The 14,268-nt window shown below is 41.4% G+C and overlaps 1 protein-coding gene across 1 annotated transcript in view; it reads right to left on the bottom strand.

Moving 5' to 3' along the window:
* PKP4 (plakophilin 4) overlaps nucleotides 1–14,268 on the bottom strand; it is a 53,016-nt gene that overhangs the window by 10,213 nt on the left and 28,535 nt on the right. The window contains 6 exon segments of the mRNA XM_010001081.1: nucleotides 192–375; nucleotides 6,177–6,390; nucleotides 8,266–8,394; nucleotides 10,698–10,900; nucleotides 12,435–12,626; nucleotides 14,097–14,247. Of these exon segments, the coding sequence (XP_009999383.1) occupies nucleotides 192–375; nucleotides 6,177–6,390; nucleotides 8,266–8,394; nucleotides 10,698–10,900; nucleotides 12,435–12,626; nucleotides 14,097–14,247 (1,073 nt within the window).

Below are 14,268 nucleotides of genomic sequence, written 5' to 3'. Positions count from 1 at the left end.
TAACTAACTTAGTACTTTTCATACATATCTAATATGGAAAAAAACTCCACAAATGCAGAAGCTGCCTAAGTGATAGAACTTTCCATCATTTCTAGAATGCATCAACTCTTTTGTCTTGCAAATTACAGTATAAAAAGAACCTGTTGGATAACATGATTACTATAAAAGAGTCTTGTAGAAGAGCAAGTTACCTCAGGCACCCTGTGGTATTGCGTAGAACTAGAGATGTCTGAAATTTGATTTTGTGATCATCATCAAAGGAAGAGCTGTTCCATCCAGAGTGTGGCACGATCACAGTGCTTGTCAGGGTTGATAGAGCATCTCTAATGATTGTCATCTTGACTGCGTCGCAGGAAGACAAGTTCCAGAGAACCCCTTAAGAGAAGATTTCCATGGCAGTAAAGTCAGAAAAGCTTTGGCAAACAAAGATAAAGCAACACTAGCAACTTAAAAACCATCACTTTAAACAGGAGAAAGACGATTTACCTGTGCAAACCCAAAAGAAATAGAATTAGTCTGCAATATAACCTTAACATTCCAACATGACTGGTCAATAAATGTCAGCAAATTAGAAGATGCTGTGACTGGAGCAGGTCTGCCATGAAAAGATCCCTGTTTACAAAGCAGCCACCCCCCTGGCTCCTGCCTGAGCTCTGACTGGAGAATTGGAATGCAGGAGGGTCAGCAGAACAGCCCTAACAGATCACCAGCCGGTCTCCCACGATACCAAGAAGGAAAATATGCATATCAGAGAACAAATGCTCTTCTTAAGGAAAAACACTCAGCTGAAACACACACTGATAGAAAGGAGATGTTTATTTCTTTCTGTCCTGAAGTTCAGCTCATTCTGCCACCTGAGAGGAGAGGGGATCCCCCACTGCACCCAAGTACAGGGGAATATTCCCTACAGGCACACAAACACCTGCAAAACACCTTTCCAGCTTTCTGAAACATATGTGCCTCGAGCTCACTCTATCTCTCTAATGCTAATATCTTTCTTAGATATCTAAAAGCCAACCCTGACGACCTGTAATGGGAAGAAAATCTGTCTTTTTTTATAAGCCAGGCAGCACACCACATCAGTGTAGGCTGGTATCAACATGTCACAGCGGACACTTCTGTTCCTCAAGAGGTCACTAATGGATTCGCCAGATTCCTATTCAAAACAAAAAATGGAAGTAATTTAGTCATTCATTGTTAACTCCAGTTTTACTGATGTCTGCCATCGACCTGCAGGCAGTGTCTCTGCTGGAATGGAGGCAAGTACCAGTGACACTGCTTCCCAAGCGTGCCTGGCAGGAACACCTCCCCCCAGGAGGGAAGGAAAGGTGTGGAGATACACATGAACAGAAAAACACCTCCAAGAAAGCAGCTGCTGATAACCTCCTTCCAGTAGCTTCATATGGACATTACTACCATGGGGGGCCATCAGCAGTAACCTCCTGGCTCCTGAAGGGCACATGGAGGAGGTGACTGCTCCACTCAGAGAAACGGGTCATGCTTTGTACTTCAAACTGTGCTGCAGTCTTGGGTGGAAGGGCAGCTAAAACCAGGCAGCTACATCTCAGCAATAAAGGTGCTCCTTAGGGATGCCTGTGTGAGAGTGCACCCTGATTCCTGGCAGCACGGTCACCCGGCACCTCCCTGGTTCAGGCTGCACTCCAAGATGGGAAGGCAATTTATCAGAAGAAATAAGGCATTTCAACCAACTCTGCACGCTATTAAAAAAAAGGCATGACCTCCAAAGGCTGAGTCTTCAACAAGGTTTGGTAAAAGGAAGAAACAGACCATTATCCTGATTTATATGAAATCTGGAGATTAAAGTTATAAACTACTGTTTGAAAAGGAACATGGAAGAGACTTGGCAACATTCCCAAGAGAGAGATTGTTTACACTGGAAATATCTACAACTTTGCAGGCAGAAGTTAACAGTTAAAAGAGAGGTCATAAGAATACAAGAGCAGAAATTAAGTGAGAAGAACCCAAATCTATGGATGTCATGGCTGAAAGATCATCAGTGTTTTGCAAACATAAGGTCTTTTGAAAACATTTCGAAAAAAATGACAAAGAAGGTAGGTTGGCAGGAGGGTGGTGGCCATGAAAGAGTTTTCAGTAGAGGTCTCAAGTGTGATGTGACATGCTTCTAGATCAGTCAGAACCTGGAAAAGCAATACCCAAAAAGGAGGAATGCAAGATGAAAAACAGGGAAATAGATGGCTTTGGTTTGTTGATTTTATTTTCAATGATAAACACAGGAAGAATGGCCTGCACTGGCACTGCTGATCTCTTGCACTGTGAGCCTAGGATAGCAGATACTATTGGATGCAGAGCTGGACATACAAGAGCTAATGTAAAAATGCTACAGAAACTTCCTTCCTGGAAACCACAGAAGGAAGTCTGGAGTATTTTACATTCACCTATTAGCCAAATGAAACTGGTTTCAATCTTTTATCCTTCTGTAGTTCTGTCCCTTCAGAGTCTTCTTACATAACATTCTGATACAAAAGTATGAGCACTGACACAAATTATCAGCAGGATTGTATATGCAAGTAATATGCTAAACACAGCATTTAATAATCTTTTCCATCATGAAGCACAGCTTGAAGTTCATCTAAACTCTCATCAAGTACTCATCTTACTCTAAATATTTTTCTCACATACAGTATTTTCAGAATTGTAAAGCAGTAGAGCAGTGTAGACTCAGCAAAAAACCTTAAACAGTATTTCCACAACAGGCCAATGAAATTGCTACAATAAACTATTTGCTTTTCAGTTTTACTAGATCTCGAACATTCAGTTTCCTCAGAAATAAATTCTGGGGGACAAGACAGTAAATGCCACAAGAGAACAGAAACTAAAGTTTATGAGGGAGTAGGATTTTTTAATGAGCCACACCAAGCCTAGGGCAGCTGGAGCAGCCGGGTGCTGAGGAAATGCCCAGGCAGCAGGGGATGCCTGGCTGCACCAGCGGGCACTGCGGGGCAGGGGACATGGGCTGTGCCTCCAGAGCAGCACCTCACTCAGATGCTTGCTGAGGAACTGGAAGAGAACAGCCAGCAGCAGCTTCATCTCCTAGGTGGGCACAAGGGCATGGCCTGGGGAGACCAGCTGAGGAGCTCCCTGAGCTCCATCCCTCCAAGGAGCCTGTTCAGCTTTCACCAATACTAACCTGACCATGAGGATGAGCCTGGGAGTGCTGGACAAGGAAGTCACTGGAGTTCCACTGAGTAACTATGTCAGAACTTGTCCAGAAGCTGGACTCTCAAAGAGGTAGCTTGATTTAATTAATGATTTATTATCCCTATATTCAATTCTGTGAAGGCAAAGGCTCTCACCAGGACAATCCGTTTTTTGAATTTGGGAGAAGTCTTCAGCTATTTATTTTACAAATCAGAGATGTGTATTACCCAGCTCTTTAATCTTCATGTTAAAAATGAGAATACCATCTGATTATTTGTAGAGTGCTTATTTTAAGATAATTGGGACCAGATTTAGTGCTTATTAGAAATAAACCTTGAAGGCAAAGGCAGTTATAATTTGGGAAGTTTCTATTCAGTCAAGGAAATGGTGGTAGGAGCTGGTGCAGAGCTGTGTTAAGGTAAGAGCCTCCTGGGATTACAGCACAATTTTGGATGTCATTTAAACAACAGCACCTTTGTACTCCCCACTGTTGTGGCAATACACTTCCGTATTCAATTGCCACAGAATCATCTGCCAAAGTCCCAAGAGACAGTTTGAAGCCCTCAATAGAAGATGAATTAAAGAAAAAGTTTTCTATGTGTATTAGCTACAAGTTCCATCATTCTGGAAGAATGGTGAAGATCCCATTCACAAGTAACTGTGCAGCAAGATGAGTGCTCAGGCCATGGACCTTCCTAAGCAGATCTCTCTTGTCCCTAGTGTCTCTGGGTTTGGAAGGAGAGGAACTTCTGCTTGCTGCTCATGTTACACTTTAGTTTGTGTATAATTCAACTGATTGCTTCAGCTGGCTTCCTGTTTATTGCTTAGTCTATAAAAGTACTGTAAAATACAGCAGAAAATTCCCAAATCACAATTAGTGCTTGACATTGCCCAGAGGTGAGGAAAACCTGAGAAGGTTAAAGTGCAAAAGTTATCAGCATTGCCAAGCATGGATAACTCTTAAAGAAGGAAGGAAAACAGGAGTGACAGCACTAGGAAAATAAGTGAATAAATAAAAAACAGTAAGCTTTGCAGGAGAGTTTTAAATGCCATATGAAAAAACTTGTGTAGTTTTTGTAGAAAAGTGTAGAAAAGTGGATCTTCTCTTTTCTCTTTTTATCAGGGATTGCCTACCCTATTTTTGCCTTAAGTTCTGGCCCTGCCATGAGTTCCTGCAAAGAATTCCACTGTCACTGCTCACATCAGGTAGTGTTAACCAAGGGGGCAGCAGGTTTATTAAGAGCAGCAGCTGAGGTCAACTGCTGAACACAGACCATCATGTGCCACCCCTGCAGGTTGACACACTGATCCCCAAGCACTCTGGATTCTAGAGTGGAGCTGAGGTAAAGACAGTAACGTGCAAGTTGTGTTAGGAAACTCTGCCCCTTTCACAGAGTGCTTAGCTTGCAACATTCTGTGGGACTTGCAGCTATTTCTGTACCTTCCCAAAAGCTACCTCAGGCTGCCTGGAACTGCAGAGCCCTGTGTCCTTTTCCCACAAAGCCACAGCACCCAGTGCCAACTGCTGCAGGAAGGCAGCCCCCCCCCCAGGGTGACACTGCCTGCACCTGTGCTGACAGAGAGCAGCACTGCCCACCTGAGGCAGTGCCAAGGTGAAGTCAGAAGCCATGAAGGGACCATCAACAAACACATCTATCCCTTTCAGGATGGAGCTTTAAGATGCAGCTGAGCTAGTGATTAACTGGTGCTGGAATCTCTGTTTAGTGTAGAGGTTTTTTAAACAGTGACTAAATACCTTCTGTAATTAATAAATTTACTTTGGTTTTGACTGTGGAACCATCCCTAGCATCATTAAAGCACAAGCAATTTAGATGCCTAAAACATTAATTTGCAGAGTAGATAAGGCAGCTAATGTGTAATTCTAGTTTTAAGTATTCTATTTACAGAACATCTGAAGGAAAAACCTGTATCCTTCTAGATAGAACATGAAAGCTGCATGTTGTCTTCGTGCTTGTTTATGTAGAAAATACTTAGGAAAAATAGCCTGCATATGAACTTAAATGTTTTGGATACATTCTGTACAGAGTCTTTTCTCTACTTAATATCTTTGCTAAACAAGGAAATAACTTGGAAAGGCTCCCAGTATGTCACCTCTGTCACTTCTAACTTGAGTACTGTGCAGCTTTGCTGAGTAAGTAAGTAGTTAAGCTATGAAGCTTAACAAAATCAAACAAGGAAGCTGCTAAACCTTGAAAGAAGGACTCCCTAAAGAAAGTTACAACTGCTTTTTTCTACCCTCTCATATTTTTCAATTGCCTAAAACATTCATGGACAAATCATTCCTACATTAAGTAGAGATAGCAGATGTGTGCAGTGCCCAGCAAATCCACTTACTTTGATGGAAATTGAATACCTTTTTGTGTTAGAACATCAAATAATGTATTACTTCTGCACGTTCTGTCTGCACTAAGTGCAAAGGAGGTCCATGGGCTACAAGCTAAACCTGCTGCCTCAGAGTCAAGAGATGAGGAGTGTGCAGTCACTTGCTGTGACTCCCCTAGAAGGCTGAGCACTGAGATGCTTCTGTAATTTGCATACTTTTAAATTTATGTCTGTACTTCAACATGTTACATAGCTTGGGTCCATCCTATGAATTCTGCAAGAGCTGATTTAAAACTATTGTCAGCAGATGATAAAAAAAAAGCCTGTAATAAATCTAATGTTAGAAGTCAATAAAGAAATACCTCTCCAAGACCTAGATGTATGTAGGATAATCATACTGGGGAAAATTTACCCTAAGTGAAGCTTTAGTACAACTGCCTCAAGCTTCACTTCTCCCCCCAGATCTGTACTTCTGCGCTCATACTTTAACTGCCAGTAATCAAACTGATTTTGTATCCACAAAAAATTCCAATGCATAAACAAAAACCCAGTCGATATAGTAATTTCCAGTGACTTAGCAGTTATTCCAGTCTTGTCCACTTCAGAAAAATAACTTGTCTTATAGTTCTCTGCTGGTTTTATTCAAAACTCACCTGTCACAAGCTCTTTTACTTCGGCATCGACAGATTTCCTCAGCAACCGTAACAGGGCAGGTATCCCCCCAACATTCTTCATTGCTATTTTGTTTTCATCAGTTGACTTGCCATAAACAAGGTTTCTCAGTGCACCACAAGCATTCTTCTGAACTTCCAGGACTCTGTGATCCAAGAGATCAACAAGGTGCTTGATTCCTCCAAGCCTACATACCTAGAAAACAGAATGTTGGGAAAATCAGCACACATGGATTTCACTCTACAGATTTAAAAGGCTTTTATTTTTATAAAAACAGTACATTTCATTCTATTTCAAGAAGAAGTATTGTTGGTAAACTTTAACAACTCGATTGTTACACTATACTGAAAATTCCTCTGAACCACTCACACCCTGCTGAAAATGCTGATGGACATTTTCAGGGATCTGCTGCGTTCAGAGAAGAATTGTTACTCCTGAAGTCTTGTCTCCCAGGGATGCAGTTTTTGAAGCAATTTCCTAAAGCTCAGAATATCCTTTTAGGAAATAAGATTTAAATGCCAACTTTTACACTTATCTACACACACAAACCAATATGAATTAGCATAAATTCAGTTGTTGGCATATCTGAAGTTCTTTTAAAAAGGAAGCTCTACTCCACATTCCATGACTTTCAGCTTGAAGTTATTCACCTGGCAAGATTTCTGTAGCTAGCAAAGGAGTATTACACCTTAGAGATAATTTATTTGATACAGACTACAATGCAAACGTGCTGCAGGATGCTATAAAAAATTAGAGTCCTTCTTTTTCAAGGCAAATAATTCTTAATTCTGTTACTAAATAATGAAGCAACAAATAACTATTCCTACTTTTCAGTTAAATCTCCCTTTTGTATGTCAACACAGCTCATTAAACACTACATCTACACTACCCATCCATAATACAGATACAAGTCATGAACAACAAAACAAATTTATCTTTTTTCAATGTGTACTCAAAACTTGGTAAGATACAGTTTTTGTGTATATAGTTCAAAATAAAATTGGGACTAGAAATCTGTTCTTAAGTTTTGTATTTTGCTGAGTCATGAACTATTTTCAAGCATGGCAACTGTTACTAGTTTGAATGGGCATTTCAATGCCTGAATTAAAAATCAGATTCTTCTAAAATGATACAGTCACGAAATAATGTATCAGTGCTGTGTGTATTTAAAGATAGTGCTCATTACATGGAAGTGTATTTATTAATTCTGTGTAGTTTGATAGCTAATTTGAATGGCAGAGATCCACTCCCACAACCAGGTTTTAGCAAGGCAAGCTTTCTAGGTAATTTTGTGAAGCTTTCAATGCCCTTAACAGTCTAGCAAATTCATCTGGTTTTTACCAGAACAATAAAATAATACAATTACATATTAAAGAAAACACAAAAGCAGTCCTCAAATAAAACCTTGCTGGATTTTGGGTTGTTTTCTTACAAGTGTTGCATCAACATTTTATTAACATAAATAATATTTATCCTGAACATAACACAGTACAACACATACCACATGAACGAAAAAGCAAACTCCTTCAGATCAATAGCTCATAGCTGCTCTGCAGAAACAGCAGATACTCAAATGCAAACTGTTTTTTAGAAATTGCAACTATAATCTAAACTTTCACTCAGATGTGCCCTTCCTCCACCTTATTTTGACATAAATACTATCCTCTATGTATTTCTAGGGTTAGATTTCTTGCCTTTGCTTGACAACTCACTCATTGCCTATGATGCTTAAAATACCTTGATCAACCCCACTGGAAAGCTTTCCAGAATTCTTGTTTCTCTTAATCTCCATTCATCAAAAGTTTACTCAAAAACAAGCTCTGCTAAACATACGTTACAGTACTGCTAGATTACACAACTTCAATGCAAAATATTTTCATATCATTTCCATGCAGCCTCCTCTGAGAGGCCTGAATATTTCAATATTATCATACATCTGATACCAACAGAAACATGGCAGCATCCAAAGTCCTGTGTTATGCTGGGGAAAAAGCAAACAAAAAGAGAGGCGAGAGCTCTGCTTTTCCTTTCAGAGCTTCCCCAGGGACAGAAGTGCCCAGGCACAGTTACCTCTGTCTTCACTTTGTTGTCCCCGTAGCAGAGGTGCTGCAGGTAGGCAGCTGCGTTCGCCTGCACCGAGGGGAACTGGTGCTGCAGCATGTGGATCACTTCAGGCAGCTCTGGATCTCGCCAAGCAAACTCCCTTCATGGATGGACACATTCAAGAGAAGGCATTAGTTACTAGTGTAGGCTTATTTCCTAAGCAGAATTACTAGAAATCTCAAGAGTTTTTCAACAATTCCATTTTTGTTCTGGAGTACCAGGGCCAGGAGGAAAACCAGGTATATTAGAATGAGTCACGTCAAAGGGACGCTTTATCTCCTATGTTCTTCACTTAGCTTGGTTGTTGATCACACAAATATGTATCTGCATGTACATAGATATAAAATAAATGATAAAACCTCAAACATTCAACCTACGTAAACCTCCCAAACCTTAAACATATACTACAACAGATACCCACTTAATACTGCCCAGGGCCACTTCTTCCACACATCTTTTCTCAGTGCTCAATGTTCTTCCTAGTCTGAAGTCAACTCTACTTCAGCAAAAGCTGCACAGTCTGAAATGTCATCACCAGGATCACATGCAGGAAGTTTGGGTAACCTGAGTTAATCAGGGATTGTAAACTTCAAATCATTAAAATCAAATCTCCTTCACTAAACAAAATAATTTTGCACAGACAAATCCTGGAGAAGGCATTAAACATATCCTTGCCCAATGCACAGATTTAGAAGTATAGTCATTAATATTTGCTTGATTGAGAGGAAGAAAAAACCAAAAAGGATGTTCCAAGAATAGTATTTGGGGGGCTATTCAAAGGCCAATGCTATCCTGGCCAGTCAGGTGTCCCCAGGATTCCTAGAGTCACTAAAAAGGGAATGTTCAGTTACGTGCCTACTTGGAATTGCTCAACAATGTAGAGGTTTATTTCTCCACACTAATGACAGGAAGACCCCAGGCAGAACTGCTTTTCTAATAAAACCAGCAGCATTCTGAATGCTCCCTCAGTCTCATTCTAGAGTGATGCTTTCAAACAGCTCAGCCCGAGGCTACTGTAACATCAGCCTCCCCTCTGCAACAGCACGATATGCAAATCAGAAAATGATTAAAATGGAAGGTAGAAACTATTGCACCGAGAAATTACAAGGTAAGAAGGTGCATCTGCAATGAAAAATGAGTGAGAATTTCTTTAAAGTTCCTTGCTATGAATGTGAAGCATCCTCGTAGTCTGTCACTTCTCCTGCAAGCTGTGCCAGAACAGGCCAGCAGCAGGATGCAGTGAGCACGCTTTGCTGCTTAGAGGCAAGACTACCCTACTAATGTCACTTAGAGCAGTCTGCCATGCAGGTACACTAAAATAATCCAGTCTCTCAAGATCTGTTAAATGTTATATATTGATTTCCTCTAATAAAAACCACAACAACATCTATTAAAAATGGTGCTTGTTTTTCAGACTGAAGGATAGAGCCAAACTAGGAAATAACTGAATCATGAGGCTTCTGCAACAGGGGAAGCCCAAAAGCTTTCAGTGCAAGACCCCAGTGTGACCACCGCTCTCTGGTGTCTTTCAACGTTTGTTTCATGCCCTGGTGCCTCCATGTGAGAGGCCTGGAGGCAGCACTGTAGCCTACACCCTCCAGCACGAGGTGCTCTGTGTCCAGCCCTCTCTGGACCAGCAGAACGTGTCCTGTGCTGCAATGAGCGTCTGGAGCTGCCCCACGGAACCAGCAATCTGAGCACAGCCTGGGATGTCTTGCCAGCACACGCCCACAGGGAAGATGAAACGTAACCTAAAGCCCTCCAGGCTTTGCATGGACTGGGCTTGATGCTCCCATCTTAACAGACAAGGTTTTAATGAATAGAGTCTCTAATAAATTACAGCATTACACCTGTCACATGCCCACACTGTGTACATGCATTGACAACATCAAACTAGTAACTATTTTTAAAATGTGTATTTGTATTCCAAACAGTACTTTTATATATATACCATTTTAAAATTGCTTTTGTTCTGAAATTTAAGCAGGCTGCTCACAAAAAACTCCCTCAAATACATTAGGTATGCACTTTCTAATTTTCAAGCTCTGATTACCATTCCCATAAAGAGAAAACTTACACCAATATTACAGATTGCTCTGTAGTTACTTCAGAATATCCTAGCTAATGCTCATCAAATTTTAAAGTAGCTCCTGTAATAATGTCTACATGAAAATAAACATGGAGGAAAAATAGAATAATACCTACATATAAGTTGCTCTTTCTTACTGTAGCAAGTAGACTGCATTTATCACTTTGGCTATAGAGTATAGATCTTCATATCTAAAGGATGGTTTAAACAATGCAAAACTGGAATATGCAGAAAGTGCCACAAATACACAAGCACTGTCTGAAGACCCTTGTCATGCCAGAGGTACGTGGCTCTCCAGAGCCCTGGGGACTTGCCTGGGGTCCTTCTGGATGCTGTCTATGGATGGAGAGCGGGTGGTGGGCTCGTCGGGGGGCTGCAGCCTGCCGTAGGGCTCTGCCAGGCGGTAGGGCCGGAACGGCTCCGCGTAGGCGGCTGCCGTGCCCAGAGCAAAGTTGTTCCTCTGGAAGGTGAGGGTGCTGCGCTGGCTGGCTGATCTCTGCAGATTGCCAACTCCTAGGATGAAATCAGTGTTAGCACAAACCAGCTCACAAACGTCTGTTGAAAAGAAGAGGAAAGAGGTGGTCAAATGCGTAAGCAAAAAAAAAAATGAAATCAGACTTAAAACCGCGTTCCGTGCTCCATGCTGAAAGCTGTTGCCAGGTTTAAGGGAGCAATTACTCAATGGCCCAGGGGAGACAGGGAGGTTAGCTACAGAACTAAAGGTCTGGTGGAATCAGGCTCATGTCTCAGCTTTCCTCAACAAGTATTTAAAGTAAGAAATGCACCTTGTCCCATGAAGCAGAAATCAGGATGCAAAATATTTTCAAAGTCTAGAATAAAATGCAAGTACTATCAGTAACTCAATTTCAATAGAAAGGAACACAAGCAAACAGAAGTTTATACAGTTGATGTGCTGTTTTCCTTTTCCCAACCACAACTACATTTTCCCTGACAAAAAGCTAAGAAGAGGATTATTTCAAGGATGAAGCAGTTTGTTTCAAAAACAGGAACATGTATCTTCCTGACTTAACAGAGCTGCTGTGGCAGCAGCAGTTGTTCTCCTAAGGTGAGGGATATGAGGTAGACACGTAGCCATGGAATTCCAATTTTAGTTGCATTTCCTTATTTTTACATCCTGACACACACAGTTTGTTTACTCTAGGCTGTAGAAGACAGGAGAATTGCAAAAACTGTTGCTCCTTCAACATTCCATACTCTTAATATTTCAGTTATATTAAAAAACATTCAATAGCAATTTTCAAATGTATGAAAATGACATATGAATTTGGACACTTCTCTATAAATATTTATAGAGAGTTTTGGAAATGTCTTCACTAAACAAATTATTAATCAACCTTAAAGAACAATCTGCACTGCAACATCTACTACAGTTCTCTTTACAGAAAATCAGTTCTAATACTAATCTAAAGCCTATGTACTTCATAATGCACAATAGCAATTCTATCACAGAATCACAGAAGTATTTCAATATATGATCTACAGATACAGTATTAACAGTTTTAACATTATCCTTTGCTGAGAAGTTGGGTAAAACAGTATTTTTACTGTGAAAGATGCAGTAATTCAAGTGTGTAAGCTCTCCCATGCAACAAGTAATTTAAGTATGTAAGTTATCATTTTACTATATTGATGAATAAAAAAAACTGGAACAAACTTCATTCGGAAGAAATTGACTGAAGGAGGAAGCAAAATATTTTGTGTTGAGAAATAGGCTTTGCTTGGATAAACCCAGGTGCGAGATACCAAACAAAACATTCTGACCCCGAGCTGACACTGATACACAGTCCCAAGCCTTTCTTGCAAACATCACACGAGCTTTTTAATCCCTGCTGGTTATTTTAAGTCCTTCAAACCCAGCTTCTATCTCCGTTAATTTATAACACCTAGTTGCTCATTTTCCACGGGCATTAGGGATTATCTCATACATGTTCTCCTGTAGGCCACAGGTTCCAGATGAACTCCAGCAAGTAGAAGAGGCATGACTTTGGGACACAGCAATGGAAGAGCTTTGGAGCCCCCTACCCACCTGACCCTGTTCGATACAAGGCTGACTGGGACCCCTGGTGAAGCTCCACTGTCCCATGGTTCGGGCTCCGGTAGATGGGGCTGTAGTAAGTTCTGCCTTCGTAGATGGGGGTGATGTGCAGGTCAGGAGATACAGCTGATCGTAGCTCTTGTCCCAGCTGGCTGTGCTGACTAGCATAGGAACTCCTCAGGCCTACAACCAAGAAAAGGGGAATATGTATGTCAAACCAGAGCAATGTACATGGCCCAAATCAGTTAAAGCAGTCAGGCTGTCATGATTGAACCTTTCTGCTTTCAGCCAAGAAAAGGAGTTAGTTTAACCTACAGTTATAAAGATTTATTCATTAAACTTCCTTCTGCTATTAAATGATCCATACAGAAAGATTCATCAACCAGGCAGCATTTCTTTGGTGAAAAGTTTTGTCCATACATTGACAACTTTTCAGTTTTCTAACTCAATCTTTTTGCCAGCGTTTATAGTTGTAAGTCTGACACGGGCAGAGCAAAAGCCAAGTAGAGAGCACGTGCAGGTCACAGTTGTGAACCTGACAGACACCCACTTGTGAAAGAGGGCACAACCTAAAGGGGGTCATAATCCTGAAAATGAAACATATAGCAGTAAAAGCAAAAGTCTTCCTGGTAGTGGCAGCGAAGATTTAAGCATGTGGAAACAAGTCTCTATAAAGGTTTAAATAGCCCACGATGTGTGTGTACATATATTGCTGTGCTGCAACTGTATGAGAGCCTCTTTTTTCCACCTTGCCTTTCAGCTGTCCCTCTTGAGTTCCTTTGAATTTATCCACCTCGTTTAACCTCAGTTCCTCAGCAGTGGGTCTCCTGCAGCACTCCTGCAGAGCCAGATCCAAGCACAGCTCTGGCAGAGCTGCTGAGCAGCTCGTCAGTAACAGCACTGTGAACATCACTGCACAACTCTGGGCTTCCTCCTCCCTGTGAAAGTTTCCCCTTTACCTGCTCCAAGGAAACTTCACTCACATTGCCTGGACGTTCTTACTGTGCATTCCAGTCTGTTACTGCATTTCTGCAACCAGCACCAATACATCTTTCCCCTTGCTATTTTACCAAATGAATCAACAACCAAACTCCTACTAAGTTCACTGTTGCTATCCTTATCAGGAGGTCAGTGGCACAGCCCTAATCCTGCATTTCTTCTTTTTCATCCCCACAACATTTTTTGACCTCTAGCATCACCCTCCTATTGACTACCTAACGTATGCTTTGCTTCCTAGTACTGGTGGTGTACTAACTAGCTGCACTCCACTAACCTTGTCTATTTTTAATGCTTTCATTAAAAGTGGAAAAATAGTTGGAATTCAGTTAATTCTCAGAGTTCTTCACCATTTCCTACTTGAGTTTTGTCAGTATCTGTGCTGCTCTTAGAACTGAGGGTACACAGAGAGCCTTTGCAGCTAGCAGGATGCATCACCCGAGGAAAAGCTCTTCTGCACTCATCAGTTTCTCCCCTACCCCTAACTCTTGGAAGATCCTTTAGGAAGCATTTCAGAACAGCTGTGTCTCAGTACTCCTCTCATCTCCACGCCTCTGTGTCACCTGTTTCCCTGTCACACACACTCCTAACATGACCTGCTTCTACACCTGTGGGTTTGCACCGAGGTCGAAGCTGTGTCTTTACCTTTTTACTAACCTGTAAGGCTGTCTGGGCGTGGAGGGACCATTCTCTCATAGATGTCATACTGCTGCCCATACTGCTCGATGTCATGGAGAGTTCTTTGCAGAGTTCCCAGGTGCTGCGGAACCGCAGTCATGCCAGAACGCTTCGGGGAGGAAGACCCCAGCTGCGTTTGGGATGGAGAAGC

The sequence above is a fragment of the Chaetura pelagica genome, unplaced genomic scaffold, assembly GCF_000747805.2.
Source record: "Chaetura pelagica isolate M959 unplaced genomic scaffold, ChaPel_1.0 scaffold26, whole genome shotgun sequence".
Lineage (NCBI taxonomy): Eukaryota > Metazoa > Chordata > Aves > Apodiformes > Apodidae > Chaetura > Chaetura pelagica.
This window is presented reverse-complemented; position numbering and strand designations above follow the sequence as displayed.